The sequence below is a fragment of the Myxocyprinus asiaticus genome, chromosome 1 (genome assembly GCF_019703515.2).
Source record: "Myxocyprinus asiaticus isolate MX2 ecotype Aquarium Trade chromosome 1, UBuf_Myxa_2, whole genome shotgun sequence".
In the NCBI taxonomy this organism is placed as follows: domain Eukaryota; kingdom Metazoa; phylum Chordata; class Actinopteri; order Cypriniformes; family Catostomidae; genus Myxocyprinus; species Myxocyprinus asiaticus.
Window position 1 is genome coordinate 18,189,059 of NC_059344.1, and position 16,229 is coordinate 18,205,287.

General features: G+C 37.6%; 1 protein-coding gene across 5 annotated transcripts; it reads left to right on the forward strand.

The window, feature by feature from the left end:
- Positions 1 to 1,268: 1,268 nt before the first annotated feature.
- Positions 1,269 to 15,916, forward strand: LOC127446788 (uncharacterized). 5 transcript variants are annotated; one of them, XM_051708017.1, is made up of 12 exons: positions 1,269 to 1,493; positions 8,003 to 8,885; positions 11,471 to 11,592; positions 12,079 to 12,231; positions 12,601 to 12,824; positions 13,326 to 13,474; positions 13,605 to 13,708; positions 13,861 to 13,921; positions 13,998 to 14,086; positions 14,203 to 14,295; positions 14,502 to 14,602; positions 14,730 to 15,916. In XM_051708017.1, the coding sequence occupies exons 2-12, from the start codon at positions 8,087 to 8,089 to the stop codon at positions 15,133 to 15,135; spliced, it is 2,301 nt and encodes a 766-aa protein (XP_051563977.1). In that variant the 5' UTR covers positions 1,269 to 1,493; positions 8,003 to 8,086; the 3' UTR covers positions 15,136 to 15,916. The 5 variants fall into 5 exon arrangements, with proteins under 5 accessions (XP_051563977.1, XP_051563997.1, XP_051563961.1 ...); XM_051708037.1 differs by lacking the exon at positions 1,269 to 1,493 and adding an exon at positions 6,716 to 6,767; XM_051708001.1 differs by lacking the exon at positions 1,269 to 1,493 and adding an exon at positions 6,788 to 6,982.
- The last annotated feature ends 313 nt before the right edge of the window (positions 15,917 to 16,229 follow it).

Here is a 16,229-nt window from a genome sequence, read left to right on the forward strand (position 1 = left end):
ACCCATGGGTCAGCAGTACGTCTGGAGTAAGATGACAAGGTGATGACAAGAACGACACCATCCCCACAGTCAAACATGGAGGTGGGTCAGTCCTGTTATGGGGGTGTTTTGCGGCTGCAGGAAATGGCTACCATGACTATGTGACTGACACCATGGATTCTTTCAGGTATCAGGCCATTTTGGCATGAAAAATGTGATGCCTTCAGTGTGTGAATTGAAGCTCGGTGATCACTGGACTTTCCAGCAAGACAATAACACCAAGGATACATCCAAGTTGTCCAAAATCTGGTTCAGGGATAGATCGTGGAATGTCCTTAAATGGCCCTTTCAGTCCATCATTAAAATCCCATTGAAAATCTTTGTTGGGAGTTCAAGGAAGCAGTGGCAGCACAGAAACCAAAGAATGTCAATGAGTTGGAAGATTTTGCTCATGAGAAATGTGTAAAAATTCTAATAGAGATGTGTCCGAAGCCTGAGAACACTTACCTGAAACATTTATTTGTTGTTATTAAGGATAAAGGATGCTCCACAAATGATTGACTTTGGGGGTTGAATATTTTTTACATGATATTTGTGGAGAGAATTTGTTATTTTTTTATCTTAAAATTTGGGTAAACTGAACTCTTTGTTCTCAAAATCACTCAAATGTGTTTTAAAAACTTACTTTGACTGTTTACTGAGGTTTTAGTTGATGTGTTTTAATTCACATCACCAGAATGTATTGCTGGTCAGGGGGGTTGAATAATTTTGATTGCAACTGTATATATTAATATGTTCAAAAAAGGAGTACAAAACCTGTCATAATTACTGAAAAGTTTGATAAAAAAAGATCTAATGCAATATCTTTTGATAATATATGCAATATGAGATATTTATAAGCAATCTTAGTGGGCCGGTCATTTTTGACCGTGAACACAAAATGTGTTCGAACACAACACAAGGGTTAATACAGTTTATTAGTATCAGTTTGATGGATAGGAAACCATCTTAATATATACTAAAGCCAAGAATTGTTAAGAACTGTTTTTCTTTGTTATTTTGCTCTTTTGCTCTTTTTCAAAACTGCAGTGTTTAATAATGGTAGGTCAAATACAAGAGGGATAAGTAAAAGAAGATAAGAAAAAGTAGGGGCAAGGATGGGCGCTTTGTCAAACTGAGAGCTGCCTCTGAGGTCTGGGTCGGAGCGATACAGTTTTTTTCTCTCTCTCTCTCTCTCGTCTCTCTCTATCATGTATGATGTTTTTTTCTTATTGGTTTCCAGGATCACAATGACGAAGGCTTCAAAAGATCAGAGGAGCCTAAAGAAGACTGCCATACCGAAAAGCTAACCATCACCAACTCACGCCTCCGCAGAGTCTCTCTATGTCTTTCTCTCTGTTTCTGTCTTACCTTAACAGTGCATCCCTCCTTCATTCACTTGTGCATACCGACATGTGTGTACCTCCCAGCTCATAGTTCAACTGTCCTGCGGGCCTTGAGTTTAGATCTGAGAGGTAAGCGCCGTCTTACTCTGTTTAAGCAAAAAACAAAGAACAGACAGTGAAATGTGTTAGCGAGTGCTAAAACTGACTAACAGACATGTCAGCACACTGTTTTACAAGTATTTAAACATGTATTTCAGTTTTGCAAACAAAGTTGTATAAGATGCGGACATGGCTGGCCTACACTCATCTTGTTTGCTTATATGCTTAGAATGTAAAGTGATGCAGCTGTGCTTTGCTTTTGCTTGAAAGTTATCTTTCTCTATTGCACCAGACCCGGAGACTTATGCAAAAATTGCTTCGGCTGTAAACACACATGCCAATTGGATCTGTATGTATCATGAAAGAGTTCATGGGTGCAGAGGCCTTGTTTTGGAATACGATTGGAGGATAGAGGATATGTTTAAATGTCAATATGATATCTTTTTGACAATAATGTTCTTCACTTTATCTATATTTGATTCATACCTTCAAATTATGCTTTTGTTGAGTTTATGCAACAGCGAAATGCGCGAATATACTTGCAGCTTTTTCCGACATTAATGCTAATAATAGTTTGCTCCATGAGCATATTGCAATGGCATTTGCACAATTCCACATTTTACACTACAACAAAATCATTGATTTATTATTTGTTTTTGTTTTTTTAGAATATGTGGATATGAGCGTATTTGTGAAGTCGTCCTTACAAGAAACTTGAATTTGATCATTACACAGAGAATCCTGCGAGAATACGTTGTTTGAAAAGCTGTTCTCGGGTCTGTGTTCCATTAATACAAACACTCTGTTTTAAAAATATGCTTTCTATTTCTTTTTGTCAGTATTCAGGAAATATGTTTTTATATGTGTAACTTTAATGCTCATTTCTGTCTTGACTCCGCTTGTACTGTTTATGCAATTGGAGATTGAAAAGTCTCCAATTATGGGCCTGATATTCTCGAGCCACTAATATGTGAAAGGTTCTTTCCTTTAAAGCAAACAGCAATCAGCACTGGTCTAATCACTGTCAATGGAATGTGCATGCCAATTAAATTATTAATCCAGGCACCTACTAATGTAGGCCTACAGTATAATTCACTGTGCAGTCCTTTTGTTGTTTGCATATATGTTTTAGACCTTAACAAGCAAGGTTTAATAAGAAAAATTCAGAATAGTTATTTATGAAATCAGAGCTCAGTTGAAATATACACAGATAATTTAATACAGTCTCCATGGCCCTGCTGCTATTCTAAAGTGAAAGATTACTAATGCATGCAATGCTCGCTAATGAAAATGTGTATAATAAATAATTTAACACAATAAGCCACTATTTTTAGTGACTAATACTCTGCACAGGTAAAACATTTCATTTGAAAGGACTTAACAGCTCTGTGCCTGATAATTGCAATGATTTCTAAGCAAAAAAGACAAAATAATTATGTGAGGATGTTGACAACTATCAAAGGCTTATTTCCTACATATATGTCACTGAGGCCAAATTTAGCCTTAAGATACTGAGATAATGCTGTTGCCTAAAGCTATGTCGTGTCAAGTGTCAAGACCGTTTATGTCCATTATGATTCATGTTTTTATTCTACTTTCTAATGAGTGATGAAACAGTTTCCTTTACTCAGGTGCTAAACTGAATCTAAATCTTCATCTTTCTTACTCAGATCTTGATTATTATTACTGACTGGGTGTTGGCCATCAACAATAAATAAGCACGATTATGTAAACAATTAAAGGTAAACCAAAATTATAGAAATGTACAGACAGCAAATGTACAAGAAATTTTGATTTTGCCTATTCTAGATTTTGCCTATTGATTTTATGAGAAGTATGTTAATATATATTCGGATCATCCATTTAATGATGCCGTGTTTCTGAATTTATGGAGAAATTGTTGAATTGACTTTGTACAATGAATTGATGTCATACATTGCACTGATATGAAAAAACAGATGAACAATCACAAAGGTGTAATTGTGTTGAAAGGATATTCAGTTATACCTGTGATGAAACTGATCTATAACAGCAGTAGCTATATTTCGCTTATTTTATAGGGATGAGATCATATCATAGAAGCTCAGTAAAATACATACAGATTTATTTCAGATCAACAGCTTTTCTTTTTTTTTTTTTTTTGTTCTTCCTTATTTTGTAAATATTGTCATTTTCTCATTGAAAAAGTAATTTAAGTGAGACCCGTCAAAGATACATATTCATGTAATCGTATTCATAATTGGACTTTTAATGTTAGACTATCTAATTTGCATATAGTATGTTTATTTAAATAGTAATTACAATGTTATTAATTTTTACCGTGGAAAAACACTCATGAATTTGAAACATTAGAAATTGGGTTCACTTAACATTTAAAAATACAGATTACAGAAAGCTTCTAAAAAGATTTAGCCTGATGCCAGATGAGATTCTGTTTCAGTGCTACGGTTCTTTAGAAAAGCAACAATGCACTGGTACTTTAAAGAACTCCGGAGGCTTTCACTTGTCCTTAAGAGATGATACCTAGATAAGATTAGGGTTCTTTGCTGAACTTTAGGTGCTGCAAAGAAAGAACCACTGACAAACCTTTATTCTTAAGAGCGTAGACACCATAAGGTGCTTTTGGAATTTTTACTTTAACACGCATGGATTATGCGTTACTTAGCATTGAAAAAACCTTTAAATAATATAATATAATATACAGTAATATAATATTATATAGTGTAATATAATATAATATAATATAATAAATTATAATATAATATAATTTAATATAATATGATATAATATACAGTAATATAATATAATAGTGTAATATAATATAATAATATATATGATTAATCTGTAGATTTTTTTTTCTCTCTTTCAACGGGCTCACTGTCGTTACTGCCATCCAATAACCAAATAGTTTGTGTTTGTATGCAAGACAGCTTGGAATTCAAATGGCAATTTGGAGTTAAATATATATATATATATATATATATATATATATATATATATATATATATATATATATATATATATATATATTTTTGTTTTTTTTTTTTTTTTTTTTTTTTTTTTGGTTATCTGAGGTACTGTGGGATCTTTTTTAATTTTATTATCTTCTGTTATCTTTTTTTATCTTGTTATTACAGTACATCATATGAACACACATAACAAAAACAAAACAATTATTATATTACATTTTTATAGCACTAATAGTGATATGATAATAATGGATACATTAAAATTTTATTTTGGTGACAGCCTTTCGCTTCTGCAAAGAGTTGATTTTCTATTATAAGTATATTCCTAAAATGACAATTACAGAAGTACAAAAGGTCCCTGTTAAAAACCATAAAGTTGAAAAACTAAAAACACTTCCTAATAGTATGTGCTATCCTCAGCCGAAGAGTTCATAAGTATAGAGAAGGGTAGATGTACAGGATGGCCACTTGAACCTGCAGTCATATATATTTAGAATGAGTCTGCAATCATGCATTCTAGCCAATCTCTTCCCAGATTTGCACTTATGGTGACATGTGGTCCCATCTTTCTGTTACAAGGGGTAACAGTGTAAAGAGATGCAATCTGGACTCCTGAAATTCAGCAGAAAATCCTTTAAGCTATTGAATTGCTTCTTGCATTAGCCGTTGTTTCACTGAACATTTAAATATGTAAGTTTTTACTCTTCTTTCTGCAAGACAGACCTGCATCATTGGAACATTTCACTTTGCATAAGTTTTCATATGTCTAATGAGGGCAAATATTCTAATGTCTCTCATGTGAAACTGTAATTCATTTTGGGTGACTAGATTGCATTTGACAAAATGTACATTCATTTGTCTGTGTAAACTACACTATGTAGCATTTGCTCACTAGGGTGTTTATTTTCTAATTCCTTTTTTAATTCTTATGTTTGTTCAACACATTTGTCTTTGACCTAAAACTCTTTGCATGCACTTATGAACGTTGTCTTATCTGTAAGATAAACAGTTTGATAGCCTGATAGTGATGGAGAGGGGAAAAAAAGTCCAAACCGCTCTGCTGCTTTCCCCCTCCTCTGTTGACTCTTTCACACATATGACAGAAAACTAGAAAACAGCCTCCACACTCCTCTTTCCCTCAACTGTATCCTATATTTTTATTCTCTCCTTCACATGTTTGCTGCCTTCTCCAGTATTATCTGATGGCATATACTGTAGATGTAGGGTATATCACATCATTTTGAGGTTGAACTTTTGTGGAACAAAAATGTTTTGGCACATCGGTACAAGGGTATATTGAGTATCCAAATAAATCTATAGGCAAAATTCTCACACTCTTTGTTCTTGGGTATTAAAATGTCTACTTGGTGGAATAATAGATGCAAAAACTGGTAAGTGGGGCAGTGAGAGGGAAAGATCTACATTTTTCTGGTCCAGGAATTCGTCTGCTCAATCTAACACCTTTATTCTTTCACCCACATTATGCTAATAGTGAGCTTTGTGTAGGTGACTTCTGCAGGTACATTCATACTGTACTAACCACTGAATTAACATCACCCTCATCAGCCTACACTTCCAAACCTACAGCCTGTGTGGGGGCCGTCCAAATTTGCAGTCTCTTAAAGTTTTATGTCTGTGACCAAGACACTATGCATGGGTAGACCTGTAGTTTTCACCTATCGTCAAAAATAAAACAGTCTGGCAATGATTGCTGTATGTTCAAACGCTATTGCCATTACAGACAGATTTGCAATTTAAATAACACAAATAAGTTAGAAAAGAAAGAGGCAGAAAGGGAGAGAAAGAAAGAGAGAAGGGAGGGAAACACTATGTGTGGGTGGAAAAAGGGGTGAGGAGACAATGTACGGGTTTATATTGTGGGTATAAGAGGGATACACTTGCAGAAAGAGACAGAGAGAGCGGAGGCGGGGTGTACGGAGGTTTCCCTTGTCCACTTCCTGTTCTGTCGTTGTTTCTTGGTCAACTTCCCGTCACATGATTTTGAGCAACCACAGATTCTCACTGGCAAAACACAGTTTGTCTTTTCACCACACAAATGCATAAACACACTCACAGATGGAATGATGGGTGGAGAAAAAGATTATATACTTAAAACGCAACATGAACTTCAATTAACAATCGGAGTGTTCAAAAACATAAATACAAAAAAAGGACACAAACATGTTCTCACTCTGACCGACACACACACTTGGCAGGAAGCTTTGCCTCTCACTTATGTCGTATACACTTACACGCCCACGCCTTACCTGCCTGTTTGACAACTCTTGTGTTCCTTACACTCAAGTGACTAACCACAACAGATGCTAATCTAAAGGTAACACTCTGAACCACATGCACAATAGGTCTCATAACCTACCAACATCACTGAAGACAACACTCTTTAATCCTATAGCTTTTGTGAATTGTTACATAGTTAAAACTGAAGTTACGCTGGATTCAGCCACTTTTGTTCTTGCTCTCCTGTGTATGTCAACCATGAATGAGACATGTTATGGAACTAGAGAAGATGTTGGTGATCTTAAAGAGACTGTGAGTATACAACATATTGCTTTACACTATAATGTAGGACAACAGTTAAAAATAGACGAGAAGCAAAGGGGGTTAAAGGATGGGAGGAGAGAAAGTGGGAGAGAGATATTGAAAGAAAGAGAGCAGGAGAGAGAGATAGAGGGAGATCCGTGACTGTTTCCTCAGGATGTGGCTTTTGGTTCAGAGTTTTAAGGGAGGGGGTGACTCTATGACAACCAAAGAGTTACCTTTTGATAGGTGGCACCTGCAAAATAAATATGTGTGAGAAAGTGTTGTCACATTCATGTAAAATGTGTTTGTGTGTGCACAAGCGAGAAAGAGGCAGAGATAGAGTCTGCTTCCACGTGTGGTAGTACTTTAATTTAGTTAGCTGGGGACATGGGTAGTACACATCACACAACTCACTGTGACAGGTCGACATGAACAGATAGCACAAAAACTGAAACAACAGATTATGGAGAGAAAAAGAAAATGGTGAGAAGAACACTGGTGAGTATAAACACTAGAAAAAATTAGCGTGAAAGTCGGATTGGACTTCTTAGAATGATGAAAGAGAACTAAACAAAAACCGCAGTACAAGCAACTAAAGGCCGTTGTGGTCTTTGATGATTTCTCTGCTGAAAGTAAACAACTAAAACCAGCCTGAACTGGTTTTTTAATCATAGCTGGCCTCCCAGCCTTGTCAAGCTGGTCTGTTTGCTGATTTTAGAGGGGTTTTGGGTACTTTTCAGCTGGCCAGGCTGGAAGACTTCAGCTGGTTTAAGCCGGTTCTTTCAGCAGAATTCTCTCAGTTTCTGCATCACTTTGTCTTGCTTCACTGTAACATTGACGCACTGCTGTTTAAATTTGGTTTTAATCTATTGTTACAGAGGCAGAATGGGAAACAAAGATAAAAGGTTTCTGCTAGTAACAAACTTCTCTAACCGTCACATTTGTTTGTGTGGTTGGTTCAAAGTTCATTAACGTTCGTGAGGATGAAAGGGTTTTGATGACTCTTTATCTTTTTGTATCTTTTCACAGTTTTTAGATGCTATGACTGTCCTGTAACTGCTGCAGTCTTGGTGGTCAAGGGTCCTTCAGCCATTTGCAACTGCCACCCACCGCATGGCTGACCATACATCTTACGAGCCGTCTGAGTCTCTCTCCTTTGCCCCCATGTTCCGATCTGAGACAGAAGGTCAAAGGTCAAGCCACAACCTTTACAGGCAAGGTTCAATGAGTGGGCTGAGCCAGTTTGAAGTCTCCAACCACCTCCCATGTGAAACCTGTGATGGCACCGGGAGCACTATGAATGGAATAGATCCATCAGGGAACACTGCTTACTGGGGGAATACATCCCCAGTCTCCTCTGTGGGACTGAACAGAAACAAGGCACAGCTTGGCATGTACGAGAACAACTGGAGTTCTCACTGCCACCAGCAGGAGGCAACAGAGAGTTATGAAACAACAGAGCATCAGAAACTGGATTCATTCTCCGAGGCTTTTTGCAGTCAAAGCACCTCGCAAATGCTGGGTGGAGAAGATCAGATTGGGTTCAGCACTCCTCCAAACAATTCTACTCCTCCTTCACATGCTCTCTCCTTCCCTCTGGTACTTAGCCCGCCTCCAACGCCTCTCCCTCCTTCCTCCTTTTCTCCTCCCAAACGACATCAACACTTCCTTTCTGCGCAGATCCTAAGCCAATCGCAGATGCAAACACCGACAGATGGGTCACTGCAGTTCTTTCCCTCTCTACCCTCACCTTCCACTGGCAGGTTCAATTACCCCAGTTGGCTCCAGCTGCCAGCAGAAGACAACGAGAGTGGGAACATAACCCAGCACCTCCCACAAGAGTTTAGCCCTTCCCTAGTTCATTCAGAACAAGCAGGGCCCCATATGAGACAAATAAGCTCTCCACCGAAAGGTACAGGTAGTCAAGTAATTTTCCAAAGCAGCACATATAATTTCAAACCAGCAATGTAACAACTACGGTTGAGTTGATCTATAGTATGTTGAAATTTTGCCTCAAGCCATAAAGCATTTTGCTTGATTGGCTACTTTCCCTCCTGTAAGGACTAGAATAGCTGTGGCCTGTTGCTAGTTGAGCAAACTCAGAATTTCAGAATAGATTTCAGTTTGACAAAACCAGATAGAGCCATACCGGTTTAGATCGGATTCGGTGATTGTAAGACACTTGCTACAAATGTTTTCTGTCAACTCAGAGTTTGATCCTGAGTTTGTGGTTAACCCTGAATCTCGTGCACATGAATGATTTACAATTGCCATGAACAGCCAATACGTGATTGGAGAGAGTTGGCACAATTTACTTCTTGCGAGACATTCAGTGTGATTTATGTCTCCGCTGAAGATCAAGAGATCATTAAAAGAATATGAACAATTTGAAAATTTACACAACAAGAAACATTGTTGCTGCCACGGAAAAAAAGAAAACTGAATATAATGTGTAACTGAATTTATATAGCTTCACAATAAGAACATACAGGCTAATTAATTATAAAAATCTATATAATTTCAAATGTAAAAGCTATTCTATTCATTTAAATTAAAAGCCTAATATAATTTAATTAAGTGCAAGCTATGTCACTTTGTGTGCTAGTCTACAATCTAATTGTAACGAATAGAATTGTTCATGTAGAAAGACTAGTCACATAATAAATATGTAACTAAAGTGTGAGAATCACCATACGAACACTTCTGCAAAGAGTATTTTTTTCCCCAAGGTTCTCTGCATCACGCACTGCGTACAGGTACAAGAAATGCAATAATTAATGTTTTATGTGCTGTTCAAACGGAACAAGGTTCCAGGATATCTCAAATAAACCATCTTATAATATCTTAATATGTAAATCTAATATATTAAATTAATTTAATATATTAATTTGCCTGTGAAGTGCTTTAATTTGGAGCAAGAGATACAGGGGGAGTGACTTTATTGCATCAGAGATGCCACTTTACTCATAGCTGACTGGTTCAGTATCAGTTTGCGATCTGTAACCCAGAATAAAACCTGCTCCGGAGCAGGTTAGCCATGTAGCGTAAGCTGCTATGGTGATGAACACCGATAAAAAACAACCCGCCTTCTTAAGACCGAAAAACAAGAGTTTTTTTTAGCTCAAACTAAACACAAACTTTCCTGGGTAGCCACTGAAACTGGCTTCATGCAACAGCCCTTGTTGTGTTTTGGATCATCAGCCAATGTTGTGTTTTGGATGCTAGTCCCAGCATGGTGCTGTAATCCAATAAAAGTGTGCTGGCACCAGGCTTCTTAAAGGTGCACTTAGTAATTATTGTGTTTATATTGCGCTGACACCTAGCGTCGTAGATGCAACATCATGTAAGTGTAAAGGTTCTTACTTGCCAATGGCAGCTAGTCATATGATGTAAACATGTCAGCGCTCATATAGGTGCACATAGCACAGGAAATTAAAAAATGTAGGATGGCAGGGGAAGAATTATTTATATTCATAAGGAAAGCAATACCTGATTGGATGATTCAGTAATATACATCAGGAAAGCGCTACCTGATTAGTCAGAGAAATTATAACCCAACCCCTAAACCAAACAAATCAGGTAGCGCTTTACTTACTAGGAAAGTATATTAATAACTAGTGGTGGACCGATATATCACGAGGCCAATAATTGGCCGATATTCTGATTCGGCCGATTAGTTGAGAATCGGCTACTTGCATGTGAAGGAACCGTTTGACTCACTGACTCAATCACACTTAATTTTGTTGTAATATGCCATTGTGTTACTACAATAATAAGCCGGTGCAACAACGTCTTATTTAAACTGTCCTGCATATCAGAGCCATGACAGATGTCCAGGAGCTCATGAAGTTTAAAGTGCTTGTGTTTCGTTCTACCTCTCCCTCCTCAACAGTTCCCTGTTACATTTAACTGTCTTGTCTAATGATATAAAGGCAAATATATATATAAAAAAAAGTTCTACAATATACTGTCTGCAAATGTGTGGATATCTCATTTAAACAGATTTTATTCACAAACCTGGCAACTTGCAAAACGTGCAAATACAGCCTTTTCTTCCTGTGGAATGCTCATATACTGTATGTTCCTCTGAAGCATGTATTCTATCAGCCTGGATAAAAACTTTGTTCCTCTAACTCAAAAATGTTCCATAACGGTCAGTCTATGATTCTCCAAGCATGCGATCCGGCCCTTCTAAACTGAAAGCTGTCAGGAGATTGCTGCCCGCTGGACCTGCACGAGTGTGAGAGAGCAACTTCAAAGTAAAAGCACTTGTATTTTTAAGCTCAATAAATATTCAGCTTCAAAAGTTACTGAGTGCACCTTTAAAGGGATAGTTCACCCAAAAAAATAAGATTGTATCATTATTTACTCACTCATGTCATAAACCAGTTTGGACCAGCATAAAAAGTCTTTTCAGCAGGGTTTTCATTTTAAGTTCTTTTGTTGGAAAATTTATGAGATTTGAGAATTAATGAAATTAGTGCTTTCCTTGCTTAGACTGTTCACTGCAGATGTCCCTCAGCTCTGCACTGGCTCAGCATCATCATTCACAGTCCTGTGTACAGCTCCAGCTGGGCCATGAGCCCGGGACATCTGAAGATCAGATGACATGGCCTCAGGTCTGTCAACTGTACATTCAGACACAATTTTATTTCTGTCTTCACCGTCAGTCTGGTCAAGCAAATTAAATTGATGCACTAATTGCTTTTACATCATGGCAGTTGTGCAGTTAAAAGGATAGTTCACCTTGAAAAATAAATTCTGTTATTTTATTACTCTCATGCTGTTCCAAAACCATATGACTTTCTTCAATAGAACACATAAGGAGATGTTGGGCAGAATGACAGCCTCAGTCAGCATTCACTTGCGTCCATTTCCATACATTGAAGGTGAATGAGGCTGCCAGTTCCTGACATTCTTCCTAAAATCTCCCATTGTGTTTTACAGAAGAAAGTCATATGGCTTTGGAACAACATGAGTGTGAGTAAATGATGAAAGAATTTTCATTTTGGGGTGAACTAATCCTTTTAAATCTGGTTTAGCCAACCATTAATTCTACAACCACTCATTTTATTTCACTCCCACTGTCTTTTTCATCTTGACAGTTGGGACAGTTATCCCATTCATTTGGACCTTCTCTGCACCAGTCTAGCCTCCATGGGCAGGAGTCAGGACCAGGAGAAGGGTCAAGATTCACTTGCGGGCTTAACTTCAGTGCTGAGTCCTCAGACAAACCTCTGGGATCTTACAGTACACAGGCATGTGACCATAAGGGGGTCTGTTCTAGCTTGTTTGACATACAAGTCAATGTTGTGCTAAATATGCTCTGAAATAACAAATCTTCCAAATCTTTTGTTTCTTACTGGGTAATTCTGACATCATCAAAGAATCATGTGTAATTTTGAAGAAACTTCAAAAGATTTTCACAAACTGTTAAAAATATTAAATTATTTACAAGTGGGATAAAAACCAAAATCCTTTATGTTTTCAACCGTTACACTGTGGTTGGCACTGTAGCATCAATTTTAACTCATTCTTTAAATGTTCAAGTTACCTTTAAAAGGCTTCCACAGATACTGTTTTCACACCGACAATGCAACTTTATTATTTGTTTTTCCATCACCTAGAATGTTCCATTTGTCGTGTACACTGGAGTCCCTTACAACAGTGTAATCCAGTTGGGTAGGGAGCTCATGGAGAACTGGGAAGGAACAATGTCTCACTTTACGCCACTCCCAATGCTGAATCCCACCCGCAGTGGCACAGGACTCTTCTGCAACCTGCGGTCTCCTCTAACTGTGGAAAACAGAGCACAGTTGACTGAAGAGAGGAAAGATGATTACTCACACAGGTGAGTATTATGTTTTTGAACCAGTACTTGTGCATAGTTATGAGGCTTCCCATCACAGTTGAAGCTAGGCATTAGAACCTGAATACTATGTATGTAATTTTTTCTATGTTTGTAGGCTGATTTCCTCAAACTATAAACACTTTGTCTCTGTGGCTGTTTGTTTTGAGCAACCCATCCAGCCTGACACAGCAACACTGTCTCAACCAGTGGTGCGAGTTTGGTGCGGGCCAATTTGTTTGTTTGATCAACGGTAGACGGGGGTGTTCAAAATAACTGTTTGATTTTTTTTGCAGTTCTGCTGTGCTGCACCATTGCCAAAGAAATTGCATCAGCTTTAAGACACTATGCATTTATTTGACCACACTATTTTTACGCAATTTCTTGGGAAGATTTGTTTTGCGTGTGTGTGTGGCTGTGGTTGGTTGAGTTTATAAAAAAAAAGAATGGAGGTTTAATGGGACTGTTCAGTTCAAGTTCTTCTTTGTCCCATTCACACCCAAGGTGCATAAATATAGGCCCAGAGTTCCAGGCTGAGCTGCCAGATCTGATTGAAAGAGAGCATAGGGTGTGGCCAGAAGAATCAGTCAGGGAGGAGATGTTATGGAAACCTTGGGTGGACTTAGAAGAGAACGACACCATTTTAGAACAAGGTAATTAAACAAAAATAACACATTTCAATAAATTACCATCAAACCAGTCAAATATGCAGTAGGTATTCATTGGATACCTTTCTCCAAATACATTAATCAGTGCGATTTCTTACTGTCCCCTGCCCTCCAGTGGAGAATCTTCTAGACCTCAGTGCTTCCAGTGTTCTACCAGGAGGTGGTGCCAATTTGGAGCTTGCTCTTCATAGCCTCTCACGTTGCCAGGGAAATATTCTGGTAAGCACCACACTGGTTTAGAGTTAGTGTTTATAGATTTAGAATTAAGAAATTGTTGGCTCTGAATTTTAACGAGTTACAAATGAAATAATTCACCCCAATACATTTTATTTTTCCCCTTGATACCCATCTCTACCAATCCTACATAACAGGCAGCACTGGAGATGCTGTTGTTTTCAAACTCTGTTCCATCAGAAGACTACCACTATTCTGGTAAAAACTGGTCTCTTAAAATATTTACAGTAAGCTATTATGAAATTAGACTAATCTAGGGTCACTTTCCTTGTAGGCACTGATATGTGGACTCTGAGTGAACAAAGACTGTTCCATAAAGCTTTTACAATCTATGGAAAAGATTTCTTCTTCATTCACAAAATGGTGAAATATTAACCTTGAATATTTTACTATTATTAACATGGTGAAAACTTGACATTAAGTCTCTAAACATTGCAGATTACAGCATCTACAAGTCAACATATTTGTAACTGTGTTAGGTGAGGACAAAGCAGGTGTTACAGTGTGTAGAATACTACTACAACTCCAAGAGGCTTTCAATGAAACAAAGGAAGAAGAGTGAGAGAGAAAAAGTAAGTGAGGAAGAGAGAAATGCAGTCGTCATCAGTCAGGTAAGACCTGGCATAGATCACTCCTGATCCCAGCAACTCAAGGATTTGCAAGGATTGGGGGGGTCACAATCACCTAAACCATTGCCAATACAGCCAGTGCTGAATCTCACATTAATATCCAATTATGTGGTTTAAATGTGTAATTTAAAATTCTAACTCATGTACAGGTTTCTCCATCCCCAAAGATGTTGGTTAACCAAGCTAATATTGAGAGACAGATTCACACCCAACCACTTCCCACAAGCTTTCCCTGTAAACAGTGTGGCAAGTATGTATGGACAAATGTTCCCTATGGTACTCCAGAGCTTCCTTTCTTTTATTGCAATGTAAAGACCATGGCTTTAAGAAAACCTGTGTCCAGTCAGTCTTTTTAACCCATCAAATTGTCCTATCAGGATGTTTTACAAGATCAAAAGCAGAAACGCCCACATGAAGATCCATCGGCAACAGCAAGAGGACTGGAAGGATAAACTGCACATACACTCAAACCAGCACCACAACCTCAATATAACCAGAGCACTGGTCCACGCAAACCAGCAAATCCAAACCCAGACCCACCATCAGAACCACATCCTGACCCAAAGTCTGATTCAGAATCTGGTCCAGTCACAGACCCAGTTGGCCTTTCTTCAAAGCAGAAAGACTCCAAGCACATGCTCAAGCAGTAGTACCAGTTGCATGGCTCCCACCCAAAATCCACAGATTGTGTCCAAAGCACCCCCCTTACAACTCTACACTGGACATCACCAGACATGGGGCTCCCAACATAGTGTAGAGACAGGTGGCCTGTTCTATAACTGAAGCTGATAACTGAAGATCATGTACAGAGTAAACATCACCGAATGACCAATAATGGATCGCTGAAGTCAAACTTAACTTGTATAGCATTTGTTTGAAGTCTCTAAACCCTTGTGTGACCTTCGGGACATTTGTCTCTCATTTTTTCAATCATTTTGGCTGTTTTAATGCCAATGGCATAAATTTTGCCAAAGGTGTGTATTTTAGGGGGAATTGATATTTCAACCTCAGTTTCTAAATTACATCTATAATACACTGTACACAAAAGTCACACTCCAGACCTTCAGGACATAAATGTCCCCATTGAAACCCATTAAAACTGCAATATTTGATCCCAGTGTCATTTAAGCATAAATTCATGAATTCTATTATGCTTTCATTCTGGAGCCCCGGCTTCAAAATGTAAATTAACATTTTCCACCAGATGGTGCCTTTTCTCATGTTTAGCCTATGGAGCAAAAACATGCTTTTCCTATTTTCTGTTTGCTGTATTAGTGCACTGCAGGCCAATTGATTAAATGATGCAGCTAAAATTGTGTGGGTGTGTTGTATGGATGTCAGTATGTGTTTTGTATGTGTACTGAGAAGTGTGTGTAAAACAGTGGCATTATGTAAACAAACTGGCATTTAAAGGGTTAAAGTCCTGAAAACAAAAATGAATTTTCAGTAGTTATGATCAGGACTGATGTTGGTAAAAAAAAAAAAAAAAAAAAAACGGTTTTGACACAGACATTTGTCCTCCCGAGTGAGTTTTTTTATTATTATTATTATTATTAAAATCCAACACTGCACAAAAGAAATAAAATGCATCAAAATCAATGTTGTTGCCAATCATGGATGTATTCCAGATTGATAATCTTAAAAAAAAAATTTAAAAAAAAAAAAAATTCCCCAAGAAAATAGTGTTAAAAAAAAAAAATGTTTTCCCCATTAATGCTGGCAAGATGTTTTAAAATGGCTCATGGTCAAACCATTAGATGAAATAACCTTAAAATGTGAAAAAATGACAAAGTTGCATATAGTAAAGAGCTTGTGTATTATTTATTTGTTTTAGCACCATGTCAGCAACAAGGCTATCCACACGGTGAGAACAGATT

Bases quoted from the DNA above. Each gene is read 5' to 3' on its own strand.
- LOC127446788 (XM_051708017.1), top strand. From the start codon at position 8,087: ATGGCTGACCATACATCTTACGAGCCGTCTGAGTCTCTCTCCTTTGCC. The intron at 13,475-13,604 runs GTAATTAAACAA...CCTGCCCTCCAG, and splicing joins CGACACCATTTTAGAACAAG to TGGAGAATCTTCTAGACCTC. The intron at 14,296-14,501 runs GTAAGTGAGGAA...ACTCATGTACAG, and splicing joins AGAAGAGTGAGAGAGAAAAA to GTTTCTCCATCCCCAAAGAT.